The sequence below is a fragment of the Microtus oregoni genome, unplaced genomic scaffold (genome assembly GCF_018167655.1).
Source record: "Microtus oregoni isolate MIOR12 unplaced genomic scaffold, Mior012 000010F_ref0000083, whole genome shotgun sequence".
Classification (NCBI taxonomy): domain Eukaryota; kingdom Metazoa; phylum Chordata; class Mammalia; order Rodentia; family Cricetidae; genus Microtus; species Microtus oregoni.
In genome coordinates this window covers 45,209,181-45,236,946 of record NW_024543069.1, presented here as the reverse complement: position 1 = coordinate 45,236,946, position 27,766 = coordinate 45,209,181, and the positions used below count along the sequence as shown (strand labels likewise).

At 47.3% G+C, this 27,766-nt stretch overlaps 1 protein-coding gene across 1 annotated transcript; it reads right to left on the bottom strand.

Moving 5' to 3' along the window:
* Tmem212 (transmembrane protein 212) lies at window positions 1-25,935 on the bottom strand. The gene is made up of 4 exons (XM_041659592.1): window positions 25,777-25,935; window positions 16,132-16,191; window positions 14,546-14,869; window positions 1-79 (listed from the first exon to the last, which is right to left on the bottom strand). The coding sequence occupies exons 1-4, from the start codon at window positions 25,933-25,935 to the stop codon at window positions 35-37; spliced, it is 588 nt and encodes a 195-aa protein (XP_041515526.1). The 3' UTR covers window positions 1-34.
* Between the last annotated feature and the right edge of the window lie 1,831 nt (window positions 25,936-27,766).

Below are 27,766 nucleotides of genomic sequence, written 5' to 3'. Positions count from 1 at the left end.
CTGGGCTTGCTGGCCTCGGCTTTCTCTTCAGTCCTCACAATGACTTTTGCTTGGTGCTGAGAGACTTGGAACTGTTTACCTGTTAAGATTATGGCTCACATTAAAGTGGATCACTCAATTTCACCTCTCATGATCCTTTTCGCATCTGTGTGCATCTCCTGTCTCCACGGTAACTCTCTAGGCGCCACTGTTTGGGTACTCTCTGGTGCTGAATCTTGGATGTCCACCTGACTAGGTTAAAGGTCGCTCAGAAAATTTGCAAATCATACTTCTGTGTATGGCTGTGAGGTGTGTTTCCAAAAAGAATTGGCACATGGGTCAGTGAATCCAGGGGAAAGACCTGCACTGAAGGTGGGTAGTACCGTCCAGGGTGGGGACACAGAAGGAACAAAGCAATGGAAGAAGAGAAGCCTGTGCACATGCGTTCCCCTACTGAGCAGGCGCCCTAATTGTGCTGCTCTCGGACTCCAGACTTGAGCGTTCCATGTCTTTCCATGGACCCGGAGGACCTGCAGGCTCTTCCTGGAGCTGGGTCATTGGTCTCCTTGCTTCTGAGGCTTCTAACTGCTCAGACTCATCAGCTACTGCTTTCTCTAGCTGTCTAGCCTTGGACAGCCATCGTGGGATTGGATTGTTCGGTAACTGACCTTATAAAGCTGTCTTAACATGACGTGTAGAGTCTGTTGGGTTTGTTGCTCTAGAGAATTCTACATAATGCAATCTCTAAGATGGGTGTCTTCTTCCCTCTTGCTACAAGTCACTCCTATACCAGACACTGCAGTCCCTCACCTGGCCTCTTGCTTCCAAGTCTCTGGTTCATTTTTCTCCGTCAGTCACTAGAACGCAAGGACACAGTCTAGCCGTCTCCCTCTTTATTGTAATTTGCAGTGAGTGTTCAGTGGGAAGCAGGGTGAAGGATGACTGTTTAAGTAATGCTTGAGTTTATGAATGTGGACCTTACGAGGAAGACCATCTTCATAAGGTTAATGCTTCTAAGGTAAAGGCTCTTGTCAAAGAGGCTCGGACTATAGCCCAGCCCTGGTGCCACAACCGCTTTTCCCCTTGTGGCATGAGGCTGCCCTACGGTATAAGAGAGGAACGGAATACCTGATTTTTCATCCATTTCATGTTGTGGGCGTTTCAGGGGGTAGTACTGGGCATTCGTTTTAGAGGTGTTTTTTTTTTAAAGATTTATACACACACACATATATGTATGCGTGTGTGTATGTCCTGTCTGTCTCTTGTGGAACTGGAGCTACAGACAGTATGAGCTTCCTGATAAGGGTGGTGAGAGTCCAGCTCAGGTCCTCTGGACGAGCGGGAACTACTCTTGACTCTGGAGCCCTCTCTCTTGCCGCTATGTTTAGTTGTTTTTAAGACAACCTTTTGCTATTATAAAGCAGACTGACTCAAATTCATGATCCTCCTACACCAGATGCCTGCTTTTTATAAAGCAGACTGACTCAAATTCATGATCCTCCTGCACCAGATGCCTGCTTATTGGGATTGCAAGCATGCATCATGTGGCTAAGAAAAACATTATATATATATATACACACACACACACATACATATACATTTGAATTGAAATCTAGATTCTACACATGAAAGAAAACACACAGAATATCTCTTTGTGGGTCTGGCTTGCTTTGCTCAGCATGGTGACAGTCAATTATATTCCTTCTTGCAAAGGCCATGACTTCATTGTTCTTTACAGATGAGTAAAATTCCATTGTGGACATGTACCATATTTCTTCATCCATTCTTCTATTGCTGGAGATCTAGGCTGATCCCATCACCTGCCGGTTGTGACGAACGCAGCAGTAGGCACATGCGGGTGTCTCTGTGTTGATTTCATACCCTCAGGTTTATGCCCAGGAGCGGTGCGGCTGGGCCATTTAGGGTTCTAGGTTTAGATTTGGAGAAGGCTCCATCCTGAGGTCCACAGTGGCTGCATCACCTTGTATCCCCCCAGAAGCACAAGGGTTCCCCTTTGCCCCACATCCTCCCTAGTGCCTGTTACTGTTGGATTTTTAATGATAGCTATTCTGAGTGGGGTGAGATGGGATTTCAAAAACAGCTTAAATTCATGTTTCCTCTATGGCTAAAGACACTGTGTACCTTTTCAAATATTTATTGCATATCTGTATTTCTTTTTTTGGAGACTGTCAATTCATTTTACTGGCCCATTTATTGATTACATATTTTTTGGTGTTTAAGTTTTTCATTTCTTTTTATATTCTAAATACTAATCCCTTGCTTGGTGCATAGTGGACAAAGACTGCCATTCTGAACATTCTGTTGATTATGTAGGGAAAATATTTTAAAGAACACTCCTCCTCTTCTTCCTCTTCTTCTTCCTCATCTTCTTGCAAATAAACTGGAGACTATTCAATAATCAAGTGGAAAGTTGATTGTTTTCCCAGACAGCCAACCCAAAAGCTCTTGTAATTTGATATGAGAGACTGGAGATTGGGTAAAGAAAACTTTTTTCCTCGGGGGCTGGAGAGATGGCTCTTCCAAAGGTCCTGAGTTCAATTCCCAGCAACCACATGGTGGCTCACAACCATCTGTAATGAGGTCTGGTGCCCTCTTCTGGCCTACAGACATACACACAGACAGAATATTGTATACATAATAAATAAATATTTTTTAAAAAAAAAGAAAACTTTTTTTCTGAAGTGCTTGAAGTAAAAAAATTAAAAAGCTAAGACTGTGGTTAGAGCGACCCAGGAGCTGTGAACAGGTGTGTTCTCACATGAGAAATGCTCTTGTATGTGCTGTGTCATGGGCTGATGCCATAACTCAGCAGCATGATGGAACCCAAGTACACATCAGTGTATTCAACAGGAAAGAGCCGTGCGATCCCTACACAAGAGAAAACAAACGTCTCCTTCTCTACCTGCTTTCACAGAGTGCTCCCCTCTGAGACTCAGGATTGACACTGTGTCTGAATGAAGTATCAGAAGGAAGGAAATTTTCATTGCAAAGTCCTAAGCTGGGAGAGATCTGGAAAGCTCTCTGGAGTCAGCCTGTCCAGAGCCTCTCCAAAAGGCGACAGCTAGCCAGGCTTTCTTTAACATCCTCTGAAGTAGGAAACCCACATGGCTATCTTCTGACTAGACCTGGATTCCCTTCTCTTTTTTTTTTTTTTTAGCACCATTATAATCACCCAGGAATCTCTATCGGGGTGACTGTGGTGCTTTGAATTTTTTCACAGTTCTAGAGAATCAAGGCCTTTGGGTTTTTAAATCGAGATTCTACCTTGTGATATGAGTATATTATATGTACATTGAGTGAGAGTGTGTGTGTGCTTGTGTGTGCACACATGTTTGAGTGGAGAGGTGAGCATTCTGTGTGTGCGCACATGTTTGAGTGGAGAGGTGAGCATTCTGTGCGTGCACACATGTTTGAGTGGAGAGGTGAGCATTCTGTGTGTGCACACATGTTTGAGTGGAGAGGTGAGCATTCTGTGTGTGCACACATGTTTGAGTGGAGAGGTGAGCATTCTGTGCGTGCACACATGTTTGAGTGGAGAGGTGAGCATTCTGTGCGTGCACACATGTTTGAGTGGAGAGGTGAGCATTCTGTGTGTGCACACCTGTGGAACCAGAGGTGAGGCACCGGGTGTCTTCCTCGACCAATACTGTGTGTGCAAACCTGTGTATACCAGAGGTGAAGCACCGGGTGTCTTCCTCAATCACTGTCTGCCAGCTTTGCCAATCCAGCCAGCCTGGCAGGTCAGTGGGCTGCAGGAGTTGACCTGTCTCCTGTGCAGGGCCTGGTGGGTACAGATGGATACTGCTGTACCCACGTCTTGCAGAAGTGCTGGGCTTGAACTCAGTTCCTGATGTCTACATGACAAAAGTAGTACTGACTGAGCCATCTCCCCAGTTCCCAGAGTTCTACTTTTTAATAATAATAGCAATAGCAAAAAATCCTATCTCATGTTTTAAACATTTTCTTTTCTCCATTTCTTTCTTTCCTCCTCTCCTGCCTCCCCCACCGCCACCCCCCCTCCCCGCACTCAGAACTGAACCTAGAGCCTCACATGGCATGACAAGCACTCTACAATATTATATCTCAGGGGTTTCTATTCACTTTCAAAAGCAGGGCTTCCCTAGGCTGGCCTTGAACTCATGCTGTAGCCTTGAACTGTAGTCCTCTTCTGACAAGCTCCTGAGTAGCGGCCATGGGGGCCTGATTATTTTTTAAAGGTGCTTAATATCTATTCAAACGTATTCATTAACACTATTTTAGATTATGATATGATATTCTACAAGGATATTTCATGTTGAAAGGTGAAACTGTGGGCGTAGCAAATGGCAACAGGTCAAAACTAAAGGTGGTTGCTACCGTGAAAACTGACCAAGTGTAGCTGTCAAGGACCCAGTCCTCCGGTCTACCCAGCCCACCCACGCTCACTACAAGAAACACTCCTCTCATCATTTCCCCTCACAAGCTGCTGCCATCTTTGGTGTTGACCCCACGGGTTAAGTGAAATGCAAGCATCCTAAGAACAAACATCAAACGCTCCCCAGTGAGAAGCCTCAGAAGGACTGCCATTCAGGAGAAGCAAGCCAGTGCAAGGTCACAGGATTGATGACACCCTGCCTGATAAGGTACAGTGATCAGGGGCTTGACCGACCCTGTAAGAGTCAGACGGGACAAGAGTCCAGATTCTGCAAGAGTTTATGGGGTCAACTCAGTGTGCACATCTGTGAAACGGGCACATAAACTTCTGAGTATTGAGGGACAAAGAAGCAAAGCACCTGGACTGGGCCTGCAGAGGCGACACAGCTAAAGTGGTTGGTAAACAGCCCCTACGGTCACTCTCCTATGACCAGGCTGGTGTCACCATTCTTCTCAGAACTTGAGATCGCAGGCATGGGCGTACCCTGTATCATGACTGTCTGTCCTCTCTTTCTCTCCTCTCTCCCCCTCCTCTCTCTCCTCCTTCCCCACCCCTCTAACTGTGGCATGTGTGTGTGCGTGTGTGTGTCTGCATACATTGTCACCCGTGTGTGCATGTGAAAGCCACAAGTTGATATCTGCTGGCTTCTTCTATGTCTCTTCACCTCGCCCTTTGACACAGATCCTGGAGCTCCAATTTCCACTACAATGCCTGACCCATGAGCCCCAAGGGTCAGCACTTTAACTGCCAACCCCCCCCCCACACACACACACAGCCATCTCTGCAGACCTGTGATTATCCTTCTAGATTCGGATTTCTCTACTGACTCAACACAATCGAGAAGACAACACAATCGAGAGGGAGAAATGCAATGGATTCTGACTGCTACCCCACCCACCTCAGCCCTGCTGTGTCCGCCTAAGAGGACTGAGTTCCCAGTGTTCCTACAAAGATCTTTTTGTCGTTCAGTTTCAGGCCTTGGACCCTAATGCAAGAGTTATAGCTGAAGCCCCTCACTCGTTCCTGGAAGCAAACCCAATTAAACTCACTGAACCAAGAAAAAAACTAAAAACATGAAAGCAAAAGGGGGTCAGTTGGGAGGAGGAAGGGGTTTACTGGGAGTGGGAGGGAGCAAGAGAGGTGATGGGGGTTATGATCAAAGTGGGCTTTAAACGTATAAAAAATCACAGTGAAACCCAGGAGTAATTACTGAAAATAATGACTGGACACTCACAAAAATTTGAAAGTAGCTTCAGGTGAACCTATTTCAGTTTATTAATAATTGCAGGGCTGGGGAGATGGTTTGAGGGGGAGGTTAGGGTGCTAATGTAGAGACAGGCAGATCCCTGGGGCTCATGGGCCAGCAAATCTAAGGAGAGAGGAGCTTCAGGATCAACGAGAGACCTATGCCAAAGGACAAGGTGGAGAAAGACGCTAGCAGACATCAGCCACATATGTGCACACTGGTGACAGATCCTGCACATGAGTGCACACACATTTACAGACACCATGTGTGGTGGACCATACCTGTTATCCCAACACTGCAGAAGCTGAGGCAGGAGGATTGCTGAAAGTTCCAATCCAGCCCCATCTACATACAGAGATCCTGTCTCAAAAATATATCCCTCCCAATACATTTATATTTGTAATGAGGCAAAGAATTCTACTCAAGATGTGGGCCACTGCATGGTGCTTATTGTCTTCCACTGTGAAAAAGAGCTGCCCATTAACGAGTATTTTGCTCGAGTGTCTTTAAATTGCACTTACAGGGTTTACCAGCGTCTTTTATGTGAAGCAAGCAGATCTCCATCCAAAAAAAAAAAAAAAACTAAAGCCATGGTTCACATGACAAGGGGGGAATGTTTTCCTTCCCCCTTTCATTAAAAAAAAAGCCATAAACATAACAAAAAATAATGAAAGAAAAATAAAAGGAGCCATCCCACTGGGCGGGGGAGGAGGAGGGCAGCTGCAGGGAATGCCTGCAGGGTACCAGAAATCCTTCCTCTTACTTTCTTATAACTTCATTACTTACTGGACCAAGGACACACACAGTTCTGGCTGTGGTGTTCCTGGTGTTCTGTCTTACCTAAACTGTGGGTGGGACTGTGTGAGGAAGGTGGTCCGTCCTATTTGTAGCCCAGAGGCCTTCCCACCCAGCCACTGAAATCAGAATGACTGCACGCGAGTCTTACAATTCTCAGAGTCTCCAAATGCTCCGTGCCTCTCTTAATCATTTATTTCTTGGGGTGATTTGCTTGGGGTTGAACTGCCCTTTGTCCATGCAACCTGTAACAAGATGACCTCAAATCTACTAAAGACAGCTGTGGAGGAGGGAGGGAGATGTGGTGCCCGACTCCTTTCTGAAAACATGTATCTGCATTTACAAGACAAACCTTCAGAAGGATGTAGCTCTGGTTGTTGGAGAACAAGTGTGCCCACCCCACACACCATGTACTGTCATCTCCCTTCAAACACGGTCTTCTTCAGGTTTCTGTGTTTATCAAACATAATTATTATTTCCAGACAATTGTGTACATTTACAATGTGTTTTGATCATTGTTTTCTCTTTTTAAAAGACAGAGCCTCCTGACTCTCACAATTGTGAGATCATGCCGTTCTCCTGAAGAGCAGTGATGTTCAGAGTGACACTTACAACTGCCACTTTAAAGTATTACCAATGTTTCATGTGTAAGAAGACAAAGTACCAGCCAGGATCATGTTTTATAATAAGTATCGTAGTTCAAAGGAAAATTTAGGTTGTTATTAGAAAAAATAAAAACAAAACAAAAACTCAGTCACTTTCTGGCAACACAGTCTGGTAGTGCGGAACAAGTCTATATTCTGTCAATTATATTTTAAATAAATGCTGATTGGCCGATAGACAAGCAGGAAGTATAGGTGGAAAAACCAGACAGGAAGTAGAGGTGGGAAAATGAGAACAGGAGTATTCTGGGAAGAAGGAAGCTCTTTCCGCAGTCCTGCCCAAACCACGGAAGAAGCAGGGTGTGACCTGCCCCGCTGAAAAAGGTACTGAGCCATGTGGCTAACATAGATAAAAATAATGAGCTAATATACGTTATAAGAGCTAATACAAAGCCTGAACTAATGGGCCAATCAGTTTATAACTTATGGAGACATCTGTGTAATTTTTCTTTTGGACTTGCCAACTGTGGGAACTGGGCAGGACAGAAACCCCAACGAGCAGACCTCCTGTTATAGAATGGCGCCCAACGTGGGGCCAATCTGTAACAGGAACAAGTGGGCTGCTTGTCATCCCAGCCACCCAGCTAGTTTATACCTGAAATAATTACACAGAAATTGTATTCATTTAAACACTGCCTGACCCATTAGCTCTAACTTCTTATTGACTAGTTCTTACATCTTGATTTAACCCATTTCTGTTAATCTGTATATTATCACGTGGCAGTGGCCTACCAGGAAAGATTCATCATGTCTGTCTCTGGCAGCTTCATGGTGGCTCTCTGTCTAGCCTTCTTCCCAGCATTTAGTTCTGTCTACTCCACCTACCTAAGTGCTGCCCTATCAAAAGGCCAAGGCAATTTCTTTATTCAACCGATGAAAACAACATATACACAGTCAGGTGAGATGGTTCAGTGGTAAGGGTGCTTGCTGCCAAGCCTGAAGACCCAAGTTCCATTCCCAGCACCCACATAGTAGAAGGAGGGATCCGACTTGTGGAAGATGTCCTCTGACCTCCACAGACACATGGAGTGTATTACAATTGCTGTGGGCACCTGAGCACAAAAAAAACCCCAACAAACATATGCAATAAAGGAAAAACATCTACCATTATAACTCTCTGTTGGTGCCTCACAGATAGTCACACTGTGGAGGAGTCTATACCTAGGTCATTGTTTTCTTCTAAGCCTGTGCTTTCGGATATTTTGATACATAATATAATAATTTCACTGCTGGAAATTGTGTGCACTATTTTGAGAGGCACATGGAGACGGGCCAGGCTGGGCTGTGCAGACATGGACTGGGGGCAGGGCCATCTATGCTAAGGCAGACTTTCAGGTTCCATTGTGTCAGCCCCACAGCATGGCTAATGGAACTCAATCTGCTGCCATTCTGGATTAACTAATGTCAAATCACTCAAAAATGCTCTCTCAGAAGATGCCATGTATTAGATTTATCTAGACGTTTACCTAAATTTGGTGCTGCATTGTAGGCAGATAGGAAAATGGGGACTCTGTCCAGAAATGGCAGTAAGGGGAGACTCTTATATGAAGTTATAGCCTAATGGGCTGGGGATGTAGCTCAGTGGTAGAATGCTTGCCTAGCATGCATAAAACCATGGGTTCAGTTTCCAGCACCTCATAAACCAGGTGTGGTTTACACTGTAGTCCTAGAAAATAAAAGAAGAGGTATAAAAGTCAAGTTCAAGGTTAGCCTTGGTTACATTGCAGGTTGAAGGCTAGCCTGGGTTGTTTGATACCTTATATTAAAAAAAAAGGAAAAAAGGAAGGAAGGAAAGAAAGAAAGGAAGAAAGAAAGAAACAAAGAAAGAAACAAAGAAAGAAATAAAGAAAGAAGTTACAATGTCAATTCTTTGACTTCTGTGGCCATGAGAACTTCCCAGGACATGTGTTATAAATGCATATTGTCTGTTCTTCCTCAGGGTTCTGACATCACAGGGTTCAGGTGAGATCCAGAAATTTAATAAGAACCCTGAAGCCAGGCATGTTAGAGCCTGTCTGCAATCCGAGTAACCTAGAGGGTGAAGACTGAGGACCACGGTCATCCTCAGCTATGCAGTGAGTTTGAGGCCAGCCTGCACTACAGAAGACACCATCTCAAAGCGAACAACAAATGGTCTAACCTGCCCGAGTGTGTCTGATGTCATCTGCTCGGAGAAGTGCACCACAGTTCTCATGGGCTCTATGGGTCGGGAAGCTGTGCTGGAGCAACAGAGTGACTTCCACGTTGGCACACCTTCCCTCTAGCCCAGTGGTTCTCAGCCTTCCTAACGCTGTGACCCTTTAGTACAGTTCCTCATGTTGTGGTGACCCCAGTCATTAGATTATTTTGTTGCTACTTCATGACTGTAATTTTGCTGCTGCTATTAACTGTAATATAAATACCTGATATGCAGGATATCTGATATGTGACCTCTGTGAAAGGGTTGTTCTGGTCACAAAGGGGTCATGGCCCCCAGGTCACTTATTCTGCTGCCCTTTCATCTCCCCACAGGGACTTCAGGTCTCCTCCCAGCACAGTCACTGACCAAACTCCGCGTCCAGTTTCCCTTCCTTTCTCCCTGCCCTCTATCTGTGTGAACTGTAGGGATTAGGAGCATCATGCATAATGGGGGACAGCCACGCGCTGTGGATCTCCCGTGGTGGGGAATTGTGGGACCCAGCCACGACAAGCTCAATAGAGGCCTGAGTCTCAGTAGTTTACCCTGGTTCCAAGAAAGACCACAAAGTGAGACTACCCAGGCACCACCCAGGAGCAGACCATTCAAAAAAATTCCTAACGTTCCAACCTTTGTAGATCGGATCACCTGCCAGCACACACCCATCACTTTTCCTCAGGACACCCCTAGGCAAATGTCAGCCAATCAGGGGTTTTGACCTTCGGAAATCCCTCACTCTCACCAAATACAGAAACCAACCCCAACTGAGTTCGGGGCTCTCCAACTACGCCAACATTATGGCCACGTGGGGAGTCCAAGTTTGCAAACTTGTGTACCAATAAGAGTTCTTTGCTTTTACAGACAGGACTCGGTCTCCAGTTGGTTTTTTGGGGGGGGGGGGACTCTGTGATGAGGGCATAGCGTTATGACGACTGCCAGTAATTCTCTGGCTTTCATAGCCATGAGTTCTATCTAACAAGAAGTCTAGAAAATGTGGGCTCTTTACAACCTGGGCGAAATCTCAGCTCCTGACTTTCCAGATGCCCTGGCAGTACAGGGAGGGGGGGTAATGTAGGCTGACTTGCCTGGCTTGGCAGGCCTCCCTGCAAAATCAGCTCTGTCTTTGGAATGGACAGGATTTCCTCTGCAGACTCAAGCAGAAGCTGATGAGGACGGGACTGACCTCAAAAGGCACCCAGAGTGCCAACTTCCTGTATTCCAGCTTTGCTGGTTGGGTACATAGGATTGAACTGGAAGAAAATACACCAGCAGCACGACCTGACCCTAGTAGGTAGAAATCTGAATCACAAAAGCTGCGTTTGCGGAGGGAGCATTTCTGTCTAAGGAAGGGTCTTCCAACAGCGGGGGATCGACATGGGCCACACCTGGAAGAATTAGTGCAGAGATGACGTGTGTTTTCCACCTTCAGGTCTGTTGCAGTGGACTGGGCTAGGGCCAGCAGGCCAGCAGTAGGAATAAGGAAGCAACAAGGTGCCCTGGGTTCTGCCTCTTAGCTGAGTGAGCTGAGGAAAGTAATATTTTTCCTGTTTTTTGAGACTGGTCTCATGTACCTTACGAGTGTTGAACTTTCTATATAACCAAGGATGACTTTGAACTCTTGATCCACTTGCTTCTGCCCCGTAAGTGCTGGGATTACAGATGTGTGCAAACCATACCTCATTTTGCGGTGCTTGGGATCAAACTCAGAGCTATGTACACACTAGGCAAGTACTCTACCAACACCTCCAGCCCTAAGTGAACTGGTTAGGAAAAGCATACAACCTGTAAAATGCAAACAGTCCACCCAGTCTGAAGCTGGCTAGGACCATGCATTAGTATTATAACTAGTTCTCTTGGAGAAAATAGGAAGTTCAGCTTGGTTTGGGATATGCAGACTTCGCTACCAAGGTCCAAACAGAAATACGGGGACAACTTTTTCTGTATGTTGTTTTGCCACCAAATTAAAAAGTCCATATTTGACAAATACTTAAAGCACTAAGGATGTTTCCACAGAAAGTTTCCACAAAGCTTTTAGTATTCTCTATTAGAATAATTTTATATGGTAAAGCTGAATGTGGTTAAAGTAGCAAATGACTGACTTTATTCTAACGCCAGAGGAATTACAAAGGAACAGGCCAAAGCATGATTTAAATTTTGGTTTGTGACTGACAAGATGTTTAGCAGGCAAGAGTGCTGGCTGCTCGTGCATGGGACTCAGATTCTGTCCCCAGTACCCATGTGACAGTTCACAACTTTGGAACTTCCGTTCTGAGGATCCCAAGCCCTCTCTGGCCGCCACAGATATGTTATGCACATGCTCCATAGATATACATGCAGGAAAAACAACCATACACATAAAATAAAATAAAAATATATAAATATGAGAATCAGATGCAGTGAGTCACAAGTATAATTGCAGCATATAAAAGATGGGGATTGCCAAGACTCTGAGGTCATCCTAGGCTACATAGCTCCAGTTAGCCTGGGCTACAAAGAGAGACCTCCTCTCAAAAATAAACAAACAAAGCTATTATTTTGAAGTTTGAAATTTGAGATTAGTTTATTTTAATACCCATTTTGCTAGAAGAAAAACCCACTGCCCACTCTGCTCTTATACCCTACAGGACAAGGTGGGCATGTGCCTTTTCTACAAGTAAGAAACTGACTTTTCTCAAATTTATTGAAGCAAACTAGACTAGATAAGCAATTCGGTCTAAATTTAGCATGTACAATACAGTGTGTTGGCAAATGCCTTTCCACAGTCAGATTATTGAGTCTGTCATCAGTCAGCCCAAGTTTCACTGTGACTGTCTGTAAGCAGGCATTTGTATGGTGAGAACACTGAAGACTACTGCTTAAGAGACCTGGGGAGGCAGCTCAATGGGTAAGAGCACTTGCTGTGCAAACCTGGGGACATGGGCACCCATGAAAAACTGGGTGGAGGCAAGAGATCCTAAGATTTCACTGGTTGGCTAGCCTAACCTGATCAGCAAGAGATCCTGCATCACAGGAATAGAGGGAGAGCAATAGAGAGAGACACAGGGGGGAGCAATAGAGAGAGACACAGGGGGGAGCAATAGAGAGAGACACAGGGGGAGCAATAGAGAGAGACACAGGGGGAGAGAAATAGAGAGAGACACAGGGGATCAGTAGAGAGAGACACAGGGGGGAACAATAGAGAGAGACACAGGGGGAGAGCAATAGAAACACAGGGGGAGCAGTAGAGAGAGACACAGGGGGAGCAATAGAGACACGGGGGGAGAGCAATAGAGAGAGACACAGGGGGAGCAATAGAGAGAGACACAGGGGGAGCAATAGAGAGAGACACAGGGGGAGCAGTAGAGAGACACAGGGGGAGCAATAGAGAGAGACACAGGGGGGAGCAATAGAGAGAGACACTTGACACCATCCTCGGGTTTCCATGCACATACGTGGACATGTACAGCCCCAACTCACACATGCGCACTCACACAAGTTTTACTCCTAAAGACTGGGAGGCACATACCCACAATCCTGGCATGGGAAAACTGAGGCATGAGGGTACAGGATATGAGGCCTGCCTGGGCTCTAAAGTAAGATCTCGATGAAAATACCGTAAATATACAGATGGTATGTATATGTTTGTGTGTATTCTCTTAGAAAATCTTGTGTACATGATGCAGTATTGTTATCTATTGTCTCATGGTGTATATTATGCCCCAAACTATTTACTCACATCTAAAATTTATATTCTTTGACAAAAATCTTTTCATTTCTTGATTCCCCAACTTCTGTCAATAACTACACTCTGCTCTGTTTTTTGAATTTGACTTTGTTGATTTCAGATAGTAGATCACACAATGCTTGCTTTTGTCCTACCTTTTGCTATGGCCTGAGGCAGGAGCACCTGTTTAAAGTTCAGCCTTCTTCAGAAAAGTGGACAGCGGCGGTTACTACAGACTCACAACGCTCTAAGGGCTGAGCCTGAGTGACTATTGTCACTTCCCCCAAGGCATTACAGAGGTGGAGCTGGGGAGAATTCAAGGACTGGAGGATTGGGAGGCGGGCTGTGAAATGCTTCCAGACACCACCTGGCCTGTGTGCTTGTGAACTCACAGCTGCTATAGCTCCCTAGTTCCTTGTCCATAAGACTGGATCAGCCAACACTTTGTCATGGGGAGGGCTGGGGGGAAGCTTTCATGGGCCTCACCCCTTCCTGGGGAGCTCTTGGCAGTTAATAATTGCTGGAGTAAGAGGAGATGTTGTCGGGGTTTCTGTCTTGCCCAGTACCCACAGTCGTTAAGTCCCAAAGAAATAACACAGAGGTCTACATTAACTATAAACTGATTGGCCCATTAGCTCAGGCTTCTTATTAACTCTTACAACTTATATTCTAGTATATGCTAGACACATGGCTCAGTACCTTTTTCAGCAGGGCAAGTCACATCTTGTTTCTTCTATGGTGGTCTCACAACTGCCGAGGAATGGGCTTCCTCCTTCCCAGAATTCTCCTGTTCTCATTGACCCACCTCTACTTCCTGCCTGGCTACTGGCCAATCAGTGTTTATTTAAAATATAATTAGAATATAGACAATTGTCCTGCACCAGGGAGATATTTCTTCAGTGGTGTCGTCTCATGGGTTAACTGCTCACGTGCCAGTAAATGTCCACTCAACTATGATCTTGGAAGAAATGTCAGTGAAACCCATCGGGCCAAGTGAGCTCATTGCATGCACAGACACATGCACACAAGCACATGTACACACACACATATACACTGCACACACACTCTCTCACACTCACTCACAAACATGCATATGTGTATACACACACGCCTACACATGCACAAAGACGTGAAAGTAGAAGGGGCTCAGAGGAAGAGAAAAGAGGGACAAGAGAAAGTAATGCGAGGAGAGCATGACCTAATATGTTATATACATGTCAGTTAACTTAAAATTTTTAAAATAAACCTGAAAGGAGATAAATGTCAAGAGGTGGGAGTATGTATGTACTATTATTTATTCCAATACAGCTTTAAAATGCTAGTTTGAGATAAAAATTAGCAGATAGTGCCTAGTATTGGGGATAAACCAGTTATTCCCTCAATGTAAGTCCTCCCATTCATCCAAAATCGCTTTTTGAGAGCCTGTAACATGCTGGACCCTGGTTACCATGGCAGCAGATCATGGTAGACCTCTTAGGAATTCCCATGTGGTCCTTCCCCTCACCTTCCGGAGTGAGTAAGGCCCAGCCTCCCTCCATTGAGAACTTACATTTACGTGTCCGTTCTGCACCAGTCGTGTGGAAAGCTTGACGAACACGGCCAGGGACACACAGAATAGGACGAGGCTCAGGCACAGGTCCAGGACTTGAAGGGTCAGGTGATATGCTTCATAGTGGAGCGGGTCCACGCAGACTGATGGGAACGCCGTGTACGGGAAAGGAAAGGTAACTGCGTAACCAAGGTAATTGGTCCCTGCCACCCCTGAAAAGGAGTAGAAGCAATATGGACCAAGGAGAGCAGATTCCAAGGCTACTGCAAAATGAAGTGGACATCCCATAATGCTCAGAACCGCAAAGGTGAAGCCAGCTTCCCACTGGAAAAGAGGAGAAACAAGCTGTTACTTAGATGAAGAGCCGGTGGCCCTCAGTCTCCCCCACATGCTGAAGGAGAAACACACAACTTTCATGTCTCATCTACTTCTAGTCAGAGTCTCCTATAGCCCAGGCTAGCCTCAGATTTCTGTGTTGCTAAGGTTGGCCTTGAACTCTTGGTCTTTCCTGCTTCTACATCCCAAATGCCACATTGGATTACCCCCCCACCCCCACCCCCCCACACACACTCATCCCCCGTGCTGCCATTTCAAATTTAGACCCAAGGCCTCCTTTGCTGCTAGACCAACAAAGCCTCCACCATTGACCTCCACTCCCTGTCCCCTCAACCTTCCTGTTAGGACCCGTTCCTCTTATACCAATCTAGGCTACAAGAGGAAACCATGTCAGCCAATTGGAGCTAAAATGAGATCAATTCAATAAATATTTGCTTATTCCCTATTGTGCACAGAGGGTCAGCTGGTGTTGGGGAAACAAGGCCCTCTCTAGGACGGTGGTTCTCAGGTGCCATCTGTGCCTGGGTCGCGCTACACTGCTGAAGAGCCTCTCAGACCTCGTCCAGACCTTCACCAGAGCCTGTGCGCTAGCCCAAGCTCCAACTGACCCACTACAGCCTTTGCCACGGAAATGAGACCTGGAATTAGACACCACGCTCCTCCTGTAGCCTGGAAAGAGCTGGCTCAGTGCTGTTAAATTCAAGCAGGCTTGGAGTTCTCATCCTTCCCAGATCTGAGTGAGCTCGGGAGGTGACCTCAGGCTGAGGAGTTGAGCTTTGAACTGCATTATTGAGGCTGGAGGTGTAATCCAGTGGGTAGGGTGTTTGTCTGATAGACACCAAGTCCTGGGTTCAGTCTATACCTCCCCCACCACCATATGGGCCCTTACATTATTTAAAGTCGTTTCATTTCTGTATTAAACTCCAGAGCCCTGACACTGACCTCAAACAATAATCATGAACTTAGATAAATTATTTGGAGTAAGAACTGGATAAAAATTATATGCAGAGGACCAGCTGTGCATTATATTAAATTAAATAATATATGTAAAAAATACATAGTTTATCAAATTGGGCAAAGTGGCACTGCCTGTAATCCCAGAACTTGGAAGACGGAAGGAAGGTTAGAAATTTGAGGTATCATCAGCTATATGGCAAGTTCAAGGACAATACACTTCACACGCGCACACACACATGCACACATGACTGCCAAGCCCACTGTACCACCCCTGTCCACATTTTTGTGTTTACCAAGTGTCTCTGGCTCCACTCTCGGTGAGCAAGCAGCACAAGTGCCCCAGCTGTGATGGCCTGTGAAAAGAAAATTGGAAAAAAATAACTTCCCCAGTGGAAAGGACCTCTGCAAAGAGTTCAATCTGTCTCACAGCGTGACAACTTTATCACAAGCTGGAAAGCAGGGCAAGGGGTGAAATGGATTTACGGCTCTGATCCCATCTTCGTCTGTGGGAGGAACTGTGTTGACAGGGAGGAAAATAGCCATTAGAGTCACCCGGACGTGAGTCACATCCCGCTCATTTCCATTCCCTGTGCTGCCTTCTCCCCTCAGCCACCACCTCTGCTACTGACAGGTCACCACAGCTAAATCCTGCTTCGCAATTCTTGACTTGTGCTTTGTGTGGTGGTTGGGATGAGAAATGCCCCCCAATGGGCTCGTGGGTTTGGTCACTTGGCTCCAAGCTGGTGGTGCTGTTTGGGAAGGGTCTAGACTCTTTAGGAAATGGCAGCCTTGCCTGAGAGTATGTAAAGCCCACTGGGGGTGGGCCTGGAGGGGTTATAGTCTTGCCCCACTTCCTGCTAGCTCCCTCTGCTTTCTGTGTGGTGGAGAAAATGTACAGAGCCAACTTCCTCCTTCTGCTGGCATGCCGCATGTTTCCTGCCGGTGTAGACTCTGGAACCATAAGCCAAAATAAACCTCGAAGTTGCTTTTGGTTGTGGTATTTTTTAATCACAGCAACAGAAAAGTAACACACACAAATTTTAAGGATTTTTAATATTTATTTATCTTTATTTGCCTCCCCTCCTCCGTGAGTGTGTGTGTGTGTGTGTGTGTGTGTGTGTGTGTGTGTGTGTGGATTGGTTCTGTCCTTCTACCACGTAGGTCCCGGGAATTGAACTCAGGGTGACAGGCTTGGCTGCAAGCATCTTTACTCACTGAGCTATGTTGCCACCCCAGTATTCTGGTTTTCATCTTTCCAGATGGGACAGACTGAAATGGAGACCTGTCTCCAAGGCCTGAGTCATCCCCAGCCCTGGCCTGGTCTTTTACAGCTTGCTTTCGTTTCATTTTGTGGCCTTGACCCGCTGAGGGGATGCAGACACGTGACCTCTGTTTCCTAAGTAACAAAGACAGTCGTTAGGATGGACTGCGGCAAGGCATTAGTGTTCCAGGTGCAGGCGCATCTGCTTTGATGAAGAGTTTTCCTCTACAGTTCATGTTTAAAGAAAAAGGCCCAGAGTGCAGAAAGAAAATAGTTAATAAGGAAGGGGCGGTGTGTCCAGAATGCGGCAGTAGATAATGGAAAAAGAATTTCTGAGCTCATCTTGGATTCATCGTGAGGTCTGAAGAAGGAGCCGTTTGTGGTTATTGAGACTAGAAATCACTTATCCCCAAACCACAGAAATCCTTCTTCTCAATCAAAGCTTGGGTTTGGAGGTCCAGATAGAAAGTCAGAAAGAGATGAGCCGAGTGCAGAAAGGTTTAAACAGCCCAATTTCGATTCTGTCTGAGGAGTAAGTATGAATCAGCTCTCAGACCTGCTGGGTGCAGGGGAAATGAGAGCTTTCCCGTGCGAGCCAGTGGGATGCTGCAGCGAGTGGGATGCTGCGCCCAGAGCTCCAAACTTAGTCTATTTACCATTTTGAAACTTGGATTTAGAGAAACTGGGAGAGAGAAACTCCTGCTCACGCATGGCTCCAGTTGACGAGCCCAAGACTGCAGACTTGGCGTGGGTCTGCCATGGATAAAAACAGGACCATCTGCAGTCAAAAGAAGTTCCTGGCTTGATTCTGCAAGACGAACCTTTCCAGGGGATGTTAAGGAGGCAGCGGGGGCACAAACAGGAGAAGTACTAAGAGCTGAGCCATGGAGCCTGGGGCTGTCTCAGCTTCCAGACCGACACACAGCTCACCTGTCATCAATCAGAACCTCAGAAGCAGGAGGGCGGGAGACTGCTCCTGTCCCTTGGCTGGCTTAGCTCTGGAGACAGCAGACATTGTGGGATGCTGAGACTCTAGCTTGACTTAATGTGCTGGCAGGAGTGTCTTTCCTTTTGAAAGCTGAAACACGCTGCAGAATTGCAGTCAGTTTCCTGTTATTTTGGTCACAGCCGCCAGCTTGAATTTTGCCTTGTTTACACACGGCTCTGAGAAAACTCTTCCACCAAGTGGAAGCCTAGGATGTTTGACTGCTCCGTAACTTTTTAAATCCACTTGGCTGATGGGATGGGGCTGAGCACACCCATCTTCCCGGTGCTCACTTTTATATTTAGATAAGAAGAGGGAAAGAATGAAAAAGGAAGAAATTTGAGAGTAGGGAACGGAAGTCACGAGGGCAAAGAAAAGGAGGAAGAAGCAGACTGTCTGGGAAGCGAAGGTCTGGTGAATCAGTGGGGTTTGGGGAGTAACAGGAGGTGAGGAACCTGCTGCAGGAGAGAGGGTGCTCCCTCCCTCTGCCGTGCTATTGGCTGGCTTTCCGGGGTAATTGTGAGCCCTTCCACTGGACTTTTAAACTGCTTAAGTACAGCGTGCAGTTCCCAGAAGCGGATGAATTGAAGGAAGCGATTTTAGAGGCATCATGCGAAGATAGGATACACAACGCAGTCACTTACAAGCATCTACTACAGTAAGCAGTGAGGTAGTCGTGAGGCAGATAAAGTAGTGATAGCAAATCTTCATGCCGCCTGAATAGAGGGCAGACCCGGTGGTAAGCACACCAGCGTTCCCACGTTGCATCTATACAATGAGGTTGAAGGTGTAGTTCTGTTAGCAACATGCTTCCCTAACATGCAGAAGCCCTGACTGTGATCCCCGGCTTTACATGAACTGGGCACGGTGGCCCACATTTGTAGTTTTACCACTTGGCATACGGAGGCAGGAGGATCAGAAATTCAGTGTTACTCTCCATATACAGAGTCTGAGGCCAGCCTGGACTCCCTGAGTCCCTGTATTGGTTACTTTCTTATTTCTGTCATAAAATACCCTGACAAAAGCGTCTTACGGGAGGGAGGATTTATTTCACCTGACAGTTTCAGGGAGATACTATCCAATGGGGATGAAAAGACATGGCGGCTCGCTAGGAAGAAGATGCTGCGGCAGGTGGGAAAGATGTGGCGGCAGGCGGGGAAGTCATGGTGGCAGGTGGCGTCAAGAGCGGGAGGCTGGCTGGACACGGTGCATCTATATTCATGACGCAGGTAGTGAATGGGAAAATGGAACTGTCTGTGTCCCAAACACAAGGTCACTTCTTTGCCTCTGCAGATGCTGGTTTCTGGCTGGACCTGCCCATCGCCTGTCATGGCCTTCCTTGAGACTTGCTCCAGGCTCCATCTCTCTTGTTTTCCTACTAAAATTAATACCTACATACTTCTAGTGTACCAAACTCGCATTCTCATCTACTTTTACTTTATTTCCTTTAGTAAATTTGTTGATTTGTTTGTGTGTGTGTGTGTGTGTGTGTGTGTGTGTGTGTGTGTGTAAGAGAGAGAGGGAAAGAGAGAGAGTTCCTTAGAGGTCAGAAAAGATTCATCAGACAGACCCCCTGAAGCTGGCGTTTCAGGCAGGTTTGAGTTGCCTACCATGGGTGTTGGAAACTGAACTCAGGTTATCTGTAAGAGTTGTATAGCTTGCCTTCTATAGATCCCCAGTGCTGACCCTGCTGCCCATAGATCCCCAGTGCTGACCCTGCTGCCCATAGATCCCCAGTGCTGACCCTGCTGCCCATAGGTCCCCAGTGCTGAGCCTGCTGCCATAGATTCTCCAGTGCTGATCCTGATGCCCATAGGTCCCCAGTGCTGAGCCTGCTGCCATAGATTCTCCAGTGCTGATCCTGATGCCCATAGGTCCCCAGTGCTGAGCCTGCTGCCATAGATTCTCCAGTGCTGATCCTGATGCCCATAGGTCTCCAGTACTGACCCTGTTGCCCATAGGTCCCCACCACTGACGCTGCCGCCCATAGATCCCCGGCACTGACCACAGATGCCCAGTGCTGACCATGCCGCCCTAGATCCCAGTGCTGATCCTGCTGCCCATAAATCCCCAGTGCTGATCCTGATGCCCATAGATCCCCAGTGCTGACCTTGCCGTCCATAGGCCTCCAGTGCTGACCCTGCTGCCCATAGATCCCCAGTGCTGACCCTGCTGCCCATAGGTCCCCAGTGCTGAGCCTGCTGCCATAGATTCTCCAGTGCTGATCCTGATGCCCATAGGTCCCCAGTGCTGAGCCTGCTGCCATAGATTCTCCAGTGCTGATCCTGATGCCCATAGGTCCCCAGTGCTGAGCCTGCTGCCATAGATTCTCCAGTGCTGATCCTGATGCCCATAGGTCTCCAGTGCTGACCCTGTTGCCCATAGGTTCCCAGCACTGACCCTGCCGCTCATAGATCCCCACCACTGACGCTGCCGCCCATAGATCCCCGGCACTGACCACAGATGCCCAGTGCTGACCATGCCGCCCTAGATCCCAGTGCTGATCCTGCTGCCCATAAATCCCCAGTGCTGATCCTGATGCCCATAGATCCCCAGTGCTGACCTTGCCGTCCATAGGCCTCCAGTGCTGATCCTGCTGCCCATAAATCCCCAGTGCTGATCCTGATGCCCATAGATCCCCAGTGCTGACCTTGCCGTCCATAGGCCTCCAGTGCTGACCCTGCTGCCCATAGGTCCCCAGTGCTGACCATGCCTCCCATAGGTCCCCAGTGTTGACCCTGCTGCCATAGATCCCCCAGTGCTGACCCTGCCATCCATAGGTCCCCAGTACTGACCCTGCTGCCCATAGGTCCCCAGTACTGACCCTGCTGCCCATAGATCCTCAGTGCTGGCCCTGCCTTCTATAAATCCCCAGTGTTAATCCTGCCGTCTATAGATCGCCAGCACTGACCCTCTTGTCCATAGTTTCCCCAGCACTGACCCTTCTACCTGTAGATTCCCCCAGCTCTGACCCTGTCTCCCATTGGTTCCCAGTGATTTATCTCCACAGTCTGAAAAGCGACTACTTTAGCAGAAAGAATTAAGTCAAAGGTCATTCTTGGTTTGAAATTGATTTCCCAACACAAGAAAAGGGAAATTGGAGAAGAAAGAATTGGTTTGGATGACGAGATGACTAATTTGTTTTTAGGCAGGATGACTAAAAAGAGGCTTGGGCTATTCAAGTGGGAAACTAACCGCTGACAAAGATCAATTTGCTTACTCCAACCAGCCAAACTGCCAGAATCAGCACTTCCTTGTTAAGATCTTCCTGGGGACCTGTGAAAGAGATGGCTCAGCAGGTAAGGGCTCTTGCTGCCAAGACAAAGGCCTGAGTTTGACCCCACATGGTGTAAGGAGAGAACTGGCTGCTGAATGCTGTTCTCTGACTCCCACAATTGCACAGGGGCACCCATGTATGTTCACATACACAACAAATGAATTAAAAGACAGTAGTAGATAAATAAAAACATTAACCAAGATATTTGATTAACTGTCTGTTTGATCTCTTTATCCTCCAGCATCACCCTGCAGACAATGTCTGATCACCTAGTCTGTCCTCAGCAAAAATCCCCATAATTTCTCCTTGCTGTTTCCTCTGTGTAATTTCCTATCCACTGCCCCACTCCCTGCTCCTTGACCTACATTCTCTGCTGTGCTGCAGCATCTGGAGTAGAACCTGGTCCTGTCCGAAGCTCTCCTTCTCCACTCTGCATTAGTACTGAATAAACTCTGATTTCATTATTTTAACCACTGCCAAACACTGTCTCTCCTTTGCTGCTGTCTGGTAAATGGTAGTCCCACGACTGCTAAGCCCCCACATGGCTGAGCCCCATCTACAACAGTTGCGAAGCCTGCTCAGCAGGACGCAAGGGGAACCCCGATCTTGTACTAGCAAAGCTCTGGGAGGTACGCTGTGGCTTGTTTCTGCCAAGACCCTCACTCTCTACATGTAGATTCTTTAATTGAATGCATGGGATCCAGTCTCTTCACCAGAGCCGGCTTTTCAGGCCATGTGTTGGCTCTGCGGGCCATGTGTTCATGGATCCAACGTCTTCATCAGAGATGGCTCTGCGGGCCATGTGTTCATGGATCCAGTGTCTTCATCAGAGATGGCTCTGCGGGCCATGTGTTCATGGATCCATGTCTTCATCAGAGACGGCTCTGCGGGCCATGTGTTCATGGATCCATGTCTTCATCAGAGATGGCTCTGCGGGCCATGTGTTCATGGATCCAATGTCTTCATCAGAGACGGCCCTTCAGGCTATGTGTTTATGGATCCATGTCTTCATCAGAGATGGCTCTGCGGGACATGTGTTCACGGATCCAGTGTCTTCATCAGAGATGGCTCTGCGGGCCATGTGTTCATGGATCCATGTCTTCATCAGAGATGGCTCTGCGGGCCATGTGTCCACGGATCCAGTGTCTTCATCAGAGACGGCCCTTCAGGCTATGTGTTTATGGATCCAGTCTCCTCATCAGAAGGCTCTGCGGGCCATGTGTTCATGGATCCAGTGTCTTCACTAGAGACGGCTCTGCAGACCATGTGTTCATGGATCCAACGTCTTCATCAGAGCCGGCTCTGCAGGCCATGTGTTCATGGATCCAGTGTCATCATCAGAGATCTCTGCAGGCCATGTGTTCATGGAGCCACGTCTTCATCAGAGATGGCTCTGCAGGCCATGTGTTTATGGATCCATGTCTTCATCAGAGATGGCTCTGCAGGTCATGTGTTCATGGATCCAGTGTCTTCACTAGAGACGGCTCTGCAGGCCATGTGTTCATGGATCCAGTGTCCTCATCAAAGATTTCTGCAGGCCATGTGTTCATGGATCCATGTCTTCATCAGAGATGGCTCTGCAGGCCATGTGTTCACGGATCCAGTGTCTTCACTGGAGACGGCTCTGCAGGCCATGTGTTCATGGATCCAGTGTCATCATCAGAGATCTCTGCAGACCATGTGTTCATGGATCCATGTCTTCACCAGAGATCTCTGCAGGCCATGTGTTCACAGGATCCAGTCCCTTTATTGGAGACGGCTCTGCGGGCCTTGTGTTGAGGGTTAACAGGGCTCAGTTCTGGAGGACATCTGACCTGCTGGCTGCATGCTTCCTAGCAGGTGATGTCTTTAAATAGCCTTGTTCAGACATCCTAGGAAAATTGTGTGCCATGTGGCCTTAGAACAGAATTAGCAGGGTGTGGACCAAAATGCTGGTTGGACTTTAGAAAGTCTTGAATAAAAGCTTTGAACAAATACAAGAGACTGTATCACATGCAAAAACTTCTCTCTTTCACGGCTCAAAAGAAATACGAAGTCATTTGTAAAGGAGATTGCAATATGATTGAAATATCCAATTCATCTTTTACTGGAGGAAGATGTGTCTCAGCGGCAATTAAAGACGTGATTGGCAGGGGTGGTGTGGAAAAGGCAGCGGCCTTGCGAAGCTGACCTTGATCAGACAAAGCTAGCTTAGTAAGAAGCTCAAGAGGAAGAAAATGATTGTTGCTCCAGATTTAGACATGGGAGGAGTGGGCACTCTACCGCTTCCTTCTGGGGTTTCTTCTGCACAGACCCAGCCTCACCTGTCGTCCTCACGACCCAACCAGAGTTCAGCACAACACAGTCTATTTTCAGGATGCAGGGCCTGGGAGACATCCACTCAGTCAAGAGTTTCCATCAAATGCTACTTTTTTCAAAATCTAGCAGGTGGCTGTCTTTGTTCTAAGCTCTGGAGACAGAGAAACAGAACCCTTTCCTAGTGTAAAGCACAGGAAGTAGTTAAGTCATACAGCAGTGTAGACAAGGGTGAGCTCACAGGATTGGGAACTGTAGACTGGGGGGGGCAGGGTTACAGTATAGAGGGGGGGATGAGCTCACAGGATTGGGAACTGTAGACGGGGGGGGGCAGGGTTACAGTGTAGACTGGGGGGGGGGGGGGGACCATAGGCTTGGGAGCCAGAGATGGGGGCATGGTTACAGTGTAGACGGGGGTGGACCCACAGGCTTGGGAACCACAGACAGGGGCAGGGTTACAGTGTAGACGGGGGGTGGACCCACAGGATTGGGAACTGCAGACGGGGTGGGGGAGGGCAGAATTACAGTGTAGACGGTGGGGGGGGGGACCATAGGCTTGGGAGCCAGAGATGGGGGCATGGTTACAGTGTAGACGGGGGTGGGCTCACGGGATTGGGAACTGCAGATGGGGGCAGGGGTTGCAGTTTTAAAGATGCCTTTCACATTTGTTTTATTTATTTATTTTGTGTGGGGTTCAGGGATTGGGCATATGGGAACCATAGCACACAAGCAGAGACCAGAGAACCTCTGATGGGAGTTGGCTCTCTCCTTCTACCGTGCGGTTCCAGGTATCGAACTTGCGTCTTCCAACTCGACGACAAGCACTTTTCCCGGCTGGGTCATCTCTGCTGGCATCTAGGGGTTGCAGTTTGAATAGCATAAGAGAGGGAGGACCTTGGTGGAAAAGCGGTGTTTGATTGAGAATTGACCGTGGGGAGCTGGGTGTGGAGCTGTTGCCTTGAAGCGTGAAGCCCTGGGCTGGATCTGCAGGACTGCGGAAGCTGCGCGTGGTGGTGGTTGCTTGTCACCCCAGCACTGGGAAGTTGGAAGTGGGCAGGTCAGAAGTTCTAGGCTTCATAGAGAGTTCTAGAACAGCCTGAGACATGAGATCCTGCCTTTGAAAATATGGCTTGGGAGCCAGCCAGATACAGGAAGGTTTTAGACAAAGAGACCCCAGAGCAAAGGGTCTGGGTGAAACCCACCTTGGCATTCTTGAAATGGCAGCCTTGAATGTGAAGGGGGAGATGTCAACTAAGAACAAGCTGGCTGGCAATGAGTCCAGGAAGCTACACTCCGGGGAGGAGGATAACAGAGTAGGCTTGGTAGCGAGTGGGTAAGAAGAGGGAGTTTGGGCAGAGCACACGGTACAGGAATAGAGTACAAAGTCTTTGCTCAAATTGCCTTCACCCTCACCAAGTGTCTTATGGTTAGACAGTTGTTCACATGGTCTCTTTATGCCCATGAATGTACTCACAGCACACGAAAGAGCAAGAAGGAGCTAGCTGGCTGAGACGCCTGCTTCAGACCAAGTAGTAAGAACATTAAAGTCAGAACTTGAACACAGGCTACTTCCCTACCCTTTGTGCCTCTGATTCCGTGCCCAACCCCAGCCTGCCCCGCTCTACCTCCTGTAGCCACTCAGTGGCATGTTAGAGACATGCATGCCATTTCTCTTGGCCTATGCCTAAAATATATGCTCAGCCTGCACCAAATGTATATAATCTTAGTCAAAATGATGCCCGGTGTGGTGACACGAGCTTGGCAGGGACGAATGGCTGCATAACAATCAGAGCCTCACTGTGTAGCCCAGGCTAGCCTCCAGCTCCCATCCCTCTTCAGTCTCCCAGGAGCTGGGGTCACAGATCTGTGCCACCAGGCCCCATAAGAATTTCTTTAACATTTCGCTGTATACATGACATACAAATACATATAAAACAATGCTAAGAAAAATTGCGTGCTTAAAATTCAGTTCATAGAAATTCCTTCTCCCAACTCAGGAGTACGGTTTTCTGCAGGGTATATACTTCTTTGAATTATTGGAAAACTCTTAACTGATATATTTTCCTTCCGCTTTCTTCTCATCTCCCTTTACGTCAGTGTGTTAATGAAATACGTCCTACCAAAGCCCCGTTCCAGATGGGACAGGCGATCCAAACGCTCCATCCTGCATACTGAAGATTGCAAGAGAAGACGGGGAAGAAGGCAAGCACTCCAGAGAGGATGCTGAGGCTCCCTAAAATAAGCAGGGTCCTGCCAGCAGCCTGGTAGGGGCCCTTCATCTTCCTCTGTGACTTGAGTCTTTGCTCTGAGATAATCTGTTACCAAAACACAAGGGCAAGCCAACCCTCCATAAACATAAGTTTCTTAGAGACTGTAACTGCGATGACTGCAAACACAGGCAACAAGTTCCTGCAGACAGCAAACCCCTGCTTCTCCAAAGGTGAACAGAGGGCATGCTAGAGCCCTAGATGTGAGTTAGACAGGATAAACTCTAACACTGTCCTTTTTCAGAGAGAGTGGGGGTTGATTTCTCCTTTTGGAGTGGCTGCCTTGACTCCCTTCATCTGCTATGTCCTGGGGAGTGACCACTTCCTGGCTTAATCAGATTCAACGGCTCGGGGACTGAGCTAATTGTTTCTGAGCTCAACCTGCCTAGTGGTTACAGTATAAAGCCAACATCCTCTTGCACAATAGAACCACATTCCCAGCAAGAGTTCCCACAAAGCAAGGCAAGAACCACACAGCCAATCACCTTTCCCTTTTCGTTATATTTAATTTAAATGGTTTAAGCAAACAAACCTTTCCTTCCCAAGTTTAATTTGATACAATTATTTATTATTATTACTTTAGGCAAGGTCTGGAAACTTGATGTGGAGACCAGGCTGGTCCTGAATTATCAGGGATTTTCCTGCCTCTGTCTTCCAATGGCTGATATTATAGGTATAACACTCAGCTATTTTCAATTTTTTAAATTACATTTATTGGTGCTGGAGAGGTAGCTTACTGGTTAAGAGCACTGACTGCTCTTCCAGAGGACCTGGGTTCAATTCCCTGTATCCATTTGGTGGCTCACAAGTGTCTATAACTCCAGTCTCGGGAGACCCGATACCCTTTTCTGGCATCCTTGGGCACCAGGCATACATGTGGTATACATACATAAAATAGTCACACATATTACTCGTGTGTGTGTGTGCGCGCGCACGTGTACGTGAATGCACACGCGTGTGTTTTAAAGGGTATGCTCATGCCATAGTATGACAACTTACAGAAGTCAGTTCTCTTCCTCCCTGATGTTGGGCCTGGCTTTGAACTTAGGTCTTCAGGTTTGGAGTCAGTGCTGCCTTATCAGCCCAAAATTTGGGTTTGAAGTCAGGCAGAGCAGGGTCTGATTCTAGTTTCACCGTCTGCTGGGCTTGTATCCTGAGGAAGAACAAAGCTCTTCTGGGTCTGTTTCTTCATGAGAGAAGCAGGAGACACTAATGTTTATCTCACCAGGTGGCTGGGTGAGAACAGCAGTTCAGCTCACTTGTGTAGATGCTTAGGGTGGAGCAAGCTCTGCACAGAGAACACACTGAACTCACCTTTCTTCCAGGTTCTTGTGACAGTGGCTCAGATATCATTGATCTTCTTGTCCAACACCTTGGAAACACTAGGCTTGACTCTTGCTGATCAGATTGATGAGGATTTCCAAAAGGCCCTGCCATGTACTGGAGAGTGGAGCCTCTCGCCTGTTCTCCGCTTCTCCCCGCTTCTGTCTTCTGATCTACAACAGTCATTCCGCAAGCTGACCCAGATTTCAAAACAGCTGTATGCAGATATGCAGAATCCGGGAAAGCTGCTCAGACTGTCTGGCACGGCCACTGTGCCCTGGTTCCTCTCAGTGCTGTGGGCTAGATTCTCAGACTGTTTTCTTTCTCCATATAAATTAGCGAAGTTCCTGAAGGGCAAAGAACTTGTGAGTCTTCATACGCATGGCCTCTCTGACAGCTTACAACTGTGTCTACGGAGCAGATCCACATTAGTAAATACTTGTTAAATAAATTTATGGAGGTGTTAGCCTGTCCAGTCTGCATTTGGGTCCCACGGAGCAGCACAAGGGTGAATGTAGGT